Consider the following 9,973-nt stretch of genomic DNA (forward strand, 5'->3'; position numbering starts at 1 on the left):
GTCCATGGTAGTCCCAGTCACAGCAATATCATCCCTTATACAAATCCTAAAATAAAGGCTGCCCCAGGCAGTCCTCCAGTGTTTCACCTTCCGAAGACTTCAGTGAGGTGATGCACAGTGGGCAAACTCATTTAATTTTATATCAGATGCCACCATCAATGCCTGCTCTATGGCAATGCAAGGCTCCTTTGAATTCCCTTTGTTACCACAGGTTCCATCCATGCTTGGAGTCCTCTTGCCAGAAAGTTGACCATGCAAATGCATGGGAGGTTGGGTGGAAGTCAGGAGGGTCTGTGGACATTACGGGCAAAGTTTGCATTGAGAGTTTCACACACATTTCTCCCTGGTTTCCTGATCCACTTGAAAAATAAAGAAATAACACTTTGCAGCTTTTCTAAGCTCTTGTTTTGCCCTCTGAACCTAAATTTTACCTAAGGAATGTTTTTAATCACCAGATAATCTGTTACAGTGACTTTACTGGTGGGCAGATATTCTGATAGCTCAAAGACCTTATTTCAAGCAAAATCTCATAAGCAGTGTCCTTTAGGCAAAACAAATGAGCAAACAAGAAACATCTATTAATGTCATTTGTATATGTTTTAGCCCAGTGTTCTGCAACTGCCTATGATAAAATTAGTTCTCAAAACATTTAATCATTCACATTTTACAGTTAAAGTTACTTTGTTATCCCCTGATGAAATTCTTAAAATAAAGCAGTCCTTGAAGTAAAAGTCTTATCATTGGATAACTAAAAATATTTTTGTCCTTATCTATATCACATGGAAAGCTAGCACTGAAGAAGTAAGTAGTGTTTCTCTTCATGGCATACTCAAAGCCAGAATGTTAGGTTGGTAACATAACATAAGTAACCTAGTGACCCTGTAAATTTGTTCCATTCTTTTCATAAATGCAATGACTAGCCACACTGAAAAAGCCACATTCTCTGTAGTTCAAAACTGAAGCTTCTCTATAGCATAATCCTGTGGTTTAGAAATAGTTTATGTATTTAATACCTAGAAATATCTGAAATAGAAGTTTTATTAAAACTCATAACCTGCCAGACACTGGTGGCCTACAATCCTAGCTACTCAGAGGGCAGAGAACAGAAGGATCATGGTTCAAAGCCAACCCTGGCAAGTAGTTCAAGAGACCCTATCTCAAAAATACTCAGCACAAAAAAAGGGCTGGTGGAGTGGCTCAAGTAGTGGAGGGCCTGCTTAGCAAGCGTAAGACCCTGAGTTCAAACCGCTGCAATACCAAAAAAAAGGAACTCATAACCTTACAGAGGGTATATAACGGCACTATTAGTAGCTAACATTGGGCTAGGGATATAGCTCAGAGGTAGAGCACTTGCCTAGCATGTGTGAGCCCCTGGATTCACTCCCTAGCAGCATAAAAACCAAACAAAAAATAGCTAACATTAGCCGTATGCTAAGATAACATTCTGAGTGCTTTATACGCATGAATTTACTTGAACTTCAAAACTGCTCAACAAGGTAGGTGCTTTACTATCTATTTTTCAGAAGGAGCAACTAAGACACAAGAGGCTAGAACATTACCAAGTGGTAGAATCAGGGTTTGAACGCAGGCAGCCTGGCTCCCGTTCTTATGTGCTTATCCACTGTGCCATATTACCTCTGCATTCAATTTCCCATTCACAGTTCTTTTGTATAAAAGTAGGTGGTCATTCATAAGCAAGATCCTATTGTATGGCCTATAAAAATCAGAAATAGGACAGAATTATGTCTTTGTAATCCTAAATAGTGTAAAAAAAAAAAAAGCCAGTATAGCATTAGAAAAGTGCTTGTCAGGGGAAGAATGTGATCGAACTGCTCCATATGCAGTGATCTCATTTTTCCTTTCCTGCCCTCATGATTAGATTAGATTGTTTTCAAAGAGCATGAAAAATAAAGTCCATTCAACCACCTTAATACACTCATATAGAAATATTAACTACATATAGCATGCAATTACAATTTTTCTATTAATATGATCAGGAGATCTGTCAGTTTTACACGTGTATTTTAGATCATGTAATTATCTTCCTTTTTATGTGCAGCTATGAGCATTTACAATTTATAAAGTTCCATGTACAAACTCATTTAATCTCATTTGACAGGAGTCTTCAAAAGAGTTAACATGATAAAAGAGAGCACTAAAAGGCTGGTGATGTAGCTCAGTGTTAGAGTGCTTGCCTAGCATGCACAAGGCCCTGGGTTTGATTCCCAGCACTGCAGAAAGAATGTGAAAATTTGCCCTGATTACAAGATTATAATTTTTGTATTCAAAAAAAGAAACTGGCTCACGTTCAAGGCAAATGCATTGCAGCATACTATTTGCCCTTTATTCCTGCTCTCCCATTTACTGTGCATGGCTAATGGGACACTGCACATGACAATAAGACTGGACTTGATTGCAGTCACCTCACTCTTCCAGTGCCACCAACACCTCTGTCATTGCCCTCCACCAGGTGTACCCTTCTTCCTCCAAGGAACAGGCATGAATGTTTGACCTGATCAGTCCAACTCTATGAAGTGCAACTTCTAATGACTTTGAATAAGTCAACATTATTGTTTTCTCTTATAATACAATAATGACAAAATATTATGGCTTAGAAATGAATGAATATTCCTAGGGAGGAGTAAGAGAAAGATATGGGACATCCAATATACCTCATACCACACAAAGAAAACAAGAGCTAAATCAAACTAATACCACATTATTTAGTCTCCTATAATCAGCTGCTGTGTCAGATTCTGCTTAGGGATGATCAAAGATCAGGCTTGTTTTTTACAATTCTAAAATTATAGCTGTTTTCTCTACGAGGTTACACACACTCATATACAAAACGTCCTGATGAAAACAGTAAGGTAGCTGTGCACATAGTTATAATGTAAAGGCAGCTAAAGTGTAATAAGAGTTCAAAGGAAATCACACCCAATTAGGGAAGAACAGAAGGCCTTATTATGAAAACAATGGCTTTTCATGGGACTCTCCAATGCAGGTCCAGATTTCAGCATGCAGAGCCAGGGAATGGAACACATGCACTGTAGGTAGAAGGACAAAGTTCAAATTCAAGGAGTCAGGCAGTATGCAAGTATTCAGATAACCTATCATATCAGTCAAAGTCCACTCTTCTTGACATGGCACATGAAGCCCTCGTGTTCTCTCCCCAGCTACCTGTCCATCCACTTCTTCAGTTGCTTCCCCAGTATTTGAGTTATGTTCTTCTCATGCAGATCGCTCCTGCAGCATGACCTTCTGCTGTCTTGCATGGCTGCAGTGCTGCCTGCCCTTCCCTGTTTCTCTCCATAAAATCCTGAGATCTTAGAACTAGAAGGCACATAAAAGAACATCTGGGATAATTACCTCTATTGTTGCTCCTTCTGTCCTAATTTTTATTTTAAGATTTCTTTTTGCCATGAAATCCCTTTCTTGCATTTGTTCTCTTATTCTGAAAAGGTCTAAAATTACTGACAGGACTGGTAGCCAGAGGCAGCTGCCTTTGCTTCCAAATAAGGCCACTCCCTGCTTTTGGCCCACCCATAATTTCCGTGAGAGCAATCAAAGGCATCAGAGGGGACGCTCACTCTCCTTCTGATAGGAAACACCTGTTCTAACAAAAGGGTTCCAGTAAAATCTGTTGCAAGCCAGTTTTGTTATTGGCTAATTGTCAAAAGTAATGAAGGATAGTGTAGAGCAATCCTTTTTAGTTTTTGTGCACATGCAAATAACCTTGGAATCTTGTAAAATGCAGATTTTAGTTTTTCAGGCTTGAACTGCAGCAAGAGACTCTGCATTTCTCATAAGCTTCCTTGGGATGTCAAAACTACTAAGGCATGACTTTGAGTAACAATTTTATGGAGAATTTCAAAAGTAGTGAAACCATAGACTGTTCTGTTAGATTCAGTAAACAATTAAGATATTCCTGTGTGACAGGGACTAACTATTCAAAAATCTACAAGAGAGACATGTTCACTAGGAGTTATAGTGAGTGTGAAAATACAGTCACAGATTTCTAAACAATGGGATAAATACAGGTCACTTTGAGGACCTACAGTTTCTGAGCCCAGAGGCACCACAGCAAACACCCAGGGTAAGCAGAGGCAGTGACCCTGAAGTGGCATCTGACTGAGACACAATGGTCAAAGTGGGGAGGAGAATCAAGAGAGTAGAAACATGGAGAGCAAAGAAATAGAAAAGAAACATCAAGAAAGACTGAGTGATTAGAGGAAATCAGAGGCTCGAGGTGGTATGAGTTCAGGTGCCCAGTGTTCAGCACAGGAAGCACAACTCATGGGTACACGTTGAGCTTCCTTGACGAGCATGTGGTCAACCCCATCACCTTACAATGAGCACACAGGGGTCCTGAGAGAAAAATAACTCATCCCAAGCCATATAATTCTTAGCTACACAGTTAGATTTGTTTTTTATATCTAGCCTAGAACATCAAAAAAGAAAACCAAATCTGTGAAAATACAAACAAATGGTAGGTAGCATAAAATTTACTATAAAAAATTATGGACTGGGATGTAGCACCATTGTAGAGTGCTTGTCTAACATGAATGAGGCCCTGGGTTGATCTTGAACACTACAAATATTAATAATGATAATAATTCCAACACTGATATCAGGATTAGAAAGGGATATTAACATGCTTGACATGGACCTTTTTTTTGTCCAAACACAAAAAAGTGTAGGGACTTCCACTTACATGATCTTACTCTATCCCTGACTGGTCTATAGTAGATAGTACTCTCATTTTTATGGAAGAGACATTTGTGACTCTGGTAACCTACGTGACAGACACATAGGGGTGACTCCTTGCAGGGTGCCTGGTATATAAATCTTGGTGGGGTTTCAAGAGTCATAGGCTATCACTGCTCTGTGTGATCTTCCTCTGGCAAAGTTTCTCCATTCCAAGAAGAAACTAAGGGAATATTAATAACCCATGTCTGCATTATAAGCAGGTATAGGTTGAAAAAAGAAAGCAAATCACTTCAGAAATGAATTTGTCTAAGGCTGTGTAAGATTTGTTTTTAAACTGTACATTGTCTTTTTTGTTGTTGTTGTTAGTTGTTAACTATATAACCAAGTGTGTCTTTAGGTAGCCCTGTCCTGGTAGTATTTTCAGTAGCCACTAACCTTGCCTGGTACAGGATGGAGGCTGCAAATTGGCATGGAAACTTAAAGCAGGTTCTTGTTGGAGCACAGCACAAATTACTTATATATGGAGATGGTAGCTTTTCATCTTCGGTTGTCTTTGATGCAGCTTATACAAAGTGATTATTCTGTTAAGTATCACTCTGTAATTGCAAAAAAAAGTTGCAAAACAATTGTTTTGTTAACCTTCTGAATAATTCCAAGTAAATACAATTTTTTATTAAAAAAATAAATGAATTTGTCTACTTAGGGTGCTGTTTATGACATTTAGCAGGTTATTCAATTTCACTGATTTTATGTTGTGCAAATTCAGTTTGAGGCCGACAGACGTGCTTTTATCATCACCCTCAACTCCTTTGGCACTGAGCTGAGCAAAGAAGACCGGGAGACCCTCTTCCCCACCTGCGGCAAGCTCTATCCTGAGGGGTTGCACCTGCTGGCTCAAGCAGAAGACTTTGACCAGATGAAGAGAGTAGCCGATCTTTACGGTGTACGTAATTCCACAAGTCCCCAGGGCTCCTTGTGCTAGTTGATCACTCATGCTTTAAAAGTTCACATATCAAATTTATACTTGTCATCCTAAGAAGTTATAATGTCTGGAGATAGCAAGCAGTGCCTCTTGCTGTAATTCTATCTTCCAAAGAACTACTTCAACTTTCCAGTCCAAGCTAGAGTTTTTTTAAGATTCCTGCCAAGCAACTACTTGTTTAGCTCTCCAAGGAATGGTCATGTGAGCACTTCTTTGAAGTGCTTGATAAAGCAGGTTCCCCAAAAGACTGGGGTGGTGTTCTGCAAATGTGAGCTCATGTCAGAGTTACGTAAAATAGTCTGACCTAGGTGCGCTTTCAAGTACCCATTGGGGAAACAGAATTGAGGCAGAATATTTATGTGGACTCTGGGGACATTCCAGGGACATGGATGGGTTTTTTTCTACTCCCTTTGCTGAGCTGTTATGTCCTTCCCCTCTTCCAGCAGCCAACTGCCCCAAGACAGCCTGCAGCTTCTCAGCTGGAGGTTCCAAGCGTCCTCCAGATTCTACTCTCTCTGACTTAGGGATTGTGGATAGTTAAGTGCGTACCTGCCAGGTTGCTTTTCCAGTACTAAAATGACATTTGTCTCTTCTTCTGTGGATTTCTATGGCCCTCCAGAAAAAGATAAAAGTCAGCAAAATATGCATAACCCTTTGTAACAAATCACCTATGATTGCACAAGACTCTTCAACATAATATCAAATTTTGGGCTCCCCCCCATTTGCATCCCTTCCACACTTGAAATTCCATGTGAATTTTGTCAGTTGTCATCTCAAAGAACCTGTGAACACATACTGATCAAATACAAGCATTCATTGAGCCCAGCGAACTTGAGGGTAAAAATTTGCTCTGACAGAGTATTTTGAGAATAGAATAGCTTTTGCCTCTTGCCTTGTAGCCCTGAATAAGCCAATAGATTAGAATTTCCTTCACACTCTTGGTATTTGAAGTTTTTTAGTATTTTGTCAGGAAGCCCCCTCCACCAAAAGAAAATTCAGGTCTTCTGGTATAGATTTTTTAAAACTAAGTGCACAATTTCTAAATTGCTAAGAAAATATATTCATATACATTTATAAGAAATGAAAATTTCTGTAAAAATGAATCTCTTGTCTTTGTTTTTAAGGTATACAAACCTTTGTTTGAGGCTGTAGGTGGCAGTGGGGGAAAGACATTGGAAGATGTGTTTTATGAGCATGAGGTATGTTATATGCAAAAATAGTGCTAGTTTATATACTTTTCTCTTATTGTGGATTTTAAGTATTCTCTTTGGGTTTTCTTCTTACAGTTGATCAGGCCAATTGACTGCTTGTCAATCAATAGTATATTAATAACTTCCTCGGAGCACCAGGGCCCTGTGGCTCACAAATGATAGCTTCACCTGGAATTGTCCTGTGCACACAGTGAAGCTCTAGAAGGAATATAGCTTTTCCACAATTAGTTCACTAGAGAAGCAAAGCTAGGACACTCTCCCCCTCAAATATTACCATCTTCACTGTTTGTTGTACTTTGGTCTAATCCATCTCTCCTGCAAGAAGGATTTATCCATGGTTATCATACATGGGCACAATTATTCCTACTCAGGAATTATTCATTTGTCAGTCCATCCAGATAGCCTAGACTATTCTCTTTCCCTACAAAAGGCAGAAGCCTGCATAATCCATGTTTAGTCACTATGTATAGCTACTGTATTGTTTTAAAGAAAGATTTATTCACCCCTTACTGCGTAAGTTTCCCAAAATCTACAGAATTTTTCTAGTGTATCCATTTCTCTAAAACCATTGACCATCCATCCCGATCTGATTGAAACTAATAAAGACTCAAAGTTTAAGGTTGAGCTGGTTCCAGAGAGCACTTTGAGAACCTTCTTGTACCTAGACTTCAGACATTTTCCAACCGCTCTCTAGTGTTTATTATAAAAAGAAATAAAAACAAGGCAAATTACCCAATTTATTGGGAATCTTTAAAAATAACCATGTTGCTGCACCATGGCTGCAAAGGAGGCTGTTCTGGAAGCTTCACTTGGCAAAAAGAATGAGTGTCCCTTCCGGAGAACAGAGGTAGTCTCCCCCTCCTGACTGCCTTGCTTGAGGTTTTCAGAGCTGCGTGAGGGACTCAGTGCATCTTCTGCTTTTTTCCATCCTAAATGTTGAAATGGAAAAGAATGAGGGAGTTGTTCTATTTCTGACTTTATTCCAGTTTAAAAATATTTATTTTGAAATTTTTCTTTTGCTCACTTAGCTTTTGCAGAATAAAACAGTTCAACAGAATGGAAGGTTGCACAGAGCATCCTAAAAGAGCTAATATCATTGCCCTGGAGGGGACTTAGACAGCCTGAATATCTTTTCAAAATTTGAAAAGCTGTAGCCAAGAAGAAATACTTTACCTAAATGAGGCAAGTCCACTAACTAACAATGAGATAAATACTACTACACACACTCCACATATACCTAGAAACCTTTGTGCCAGCAAGACTGCTAAGATTTGAAACTTGTCTTCTGGGTCTATAACCTTATCTTTGAAACCACTGCTCTCTGCATCTGTCAAAGTGACCCCTTTGTTTTAGAACTTGCTGAGTCGCCTCTGTTTCCTTCTTTTTGGTCCAATTGGACATTGTCCATTTAAATACAAATAAGCACCCTACAAGCATAGGGCCATCTGTTGCTTAATATCATTTTCGTAAGTATAGTAAGTTTGAAATAGATTGATGGTTCATGCTATTTTTTTCCTTCCTCAGGTACAAATGAATGTGCTGGCATTTAACAGGCAGTTCCACTATGGAGTGTTTTATGCGTATGTAAAGCTGAAGGAACAAGAAATGAGAAATGTTGTGTGGATAGCGGAATGCATTTCACAGAGACATCGAACTAAAATCAACAGTTACATTCCAATTTTATAAGCCAGCAAAGAGGTCTCACATGCAGAAAACCACAAGCATTAAAAGGAAGCTATAGAAGAAAATAAAGGGAATTGTGTTATACTACCTAGGTTATACAAAAATACCCGCCGCCCCCCCCCACACGCTGCACTTCATGTAGATTCACTGGAGACCCAGAAATCAATACCTGAAGCTAAGCATTTCTCTTTTTTTTTTCAGCAGCTTTAAATTTTCTGTATGTCTCATTCTTCACTGGGCCTTAAGGGCACATTAATTCTAATGAACCCTATGGTACTTTTCTATTGTCATATGGTCATGTTAAAATTAGACCCAGTAAAAATGCTTCATTTTTGCTTTTCCATGCTCCTCCACATGCCCAAATACTGAGCATCCTGCTTTCCTTCTTAGTGGTCTTTTCCTTCCCCACATCCACAAAACTCCACAGCTGGGTGTAACCAACATGGATCACAATTTTTTTTCTAAGACATTTTGATCTTAGGTTTGAGAAAGCTACACAATTCCCTAGATGTGAGTAGTATTAAATTTGTTAATAAATTAGTTTCCTGCAACTTTCTTTGAATAAAATATATATCTCTCTTTCTTGTGGTTTCTTCATACTTTACCCATCATGGTCAGGGAAATGGTTTACAATGGATAACACGGACTTTTGAAAATATTTTATCATATGATGTTAAAAAGTCAGAAATATAGAAACATGGAAAACAATGAGGCCAAAATTTGTTTCTCATTCTGAATTAATTGTTTTTGGTTTATATAGGGGCTATGGGTTTTTTGAGGCAGGGTATTGCTATGTAGCATGGCTGGCTTAGAACACACGAGGCTCCTACCTCTGCCTCCCTGTGCTAGGTGCCCAACTCACTGTAAGTTTTTTAAGCTAATACTCCTCAGAATCACTTCCCCAACCTGCTCCCAACATTTTGTCAATCTCAAATTTCTGCCTTTATCATCTGTTGCATTTGGTGCTCGAACAGTATATTACAATGAATTCCATACCCAGAATTCCTTGCAGCAATCTGTAGCCAGCCTACCTGTACACATTTGTGTGTTCTTTAGGCTATTCCCATCCTCTGCTCTCTGTTTCTCATCCCTTTAGCATTGATCTCATGGTTAGACTATCTGTGTTGCTGGAACTTGTTAGGTCTCCAACAAGATTTTGCAACCAGGAGAATTGTGACACTCTAAGGGATCCAAATGTAACAGTTGCAATTCTCAAGACATTTAGAGAATATCTAAGAAGAAATATAAGCATGTTCCAAATGGTTTAGGAATGAGCAACACTGAACCAGGGCAGTTGGAGCTGACCATCCTGAATCTGGGTGAGTTTGGCCCAAACATAGGCAGTTTTAGACAATGAAGGAATTCAGTTGACCAGTCTGAAGTGCCC

General features: G+C 39.0%; 1 protein-coding gene across 1 annotated transcript in view; it reads left to right on the forward strand.

Moving 5' to 3' along the window:
• The window catches only part of Atp6v0d2 (ATPase H+ transporting V0 subunit d2), a 48,641-nt gene extending 39,473 nt beyond the window's left edge, over positions 1 to 9,168 (forward strand). The window contains exons 6-8 of the mRNA XM_020179171.2: positions 5,477 to 5,653; positions 6,817 to 6,891; positions 8,428 to 9,168. Of these exons, the coding sequence (XP_020034760.2) occupies positions 5,477 to 5,653; positions 6,817 to 6,891; positions 8,428 to 8,589 (414 nt within the window). The 3' untranslated portion in view covers positions 8,590 to 9,168. The remainder of the gene's footprint in view (positions 1 to 5,476; positions 5,654 to 6,816; positions 6,892 to 8,427) is intronic.
• Positions 9,169 to 9,973: the final 805 nt, after the last annotated feature.

This window comes from Castor canadensis, chromosome 3 (assembly GCF_047511655.1).
Source record: "Castor canadensis chromosome 3, mCasCan1.hap1v2, whole genome shotgun sequence".
Lineage (NCBI taxonomy): Eukaryota > Metazoa > Chordata > Mammalia > Rodentia > Castoridae > Castor > Castor canadensis.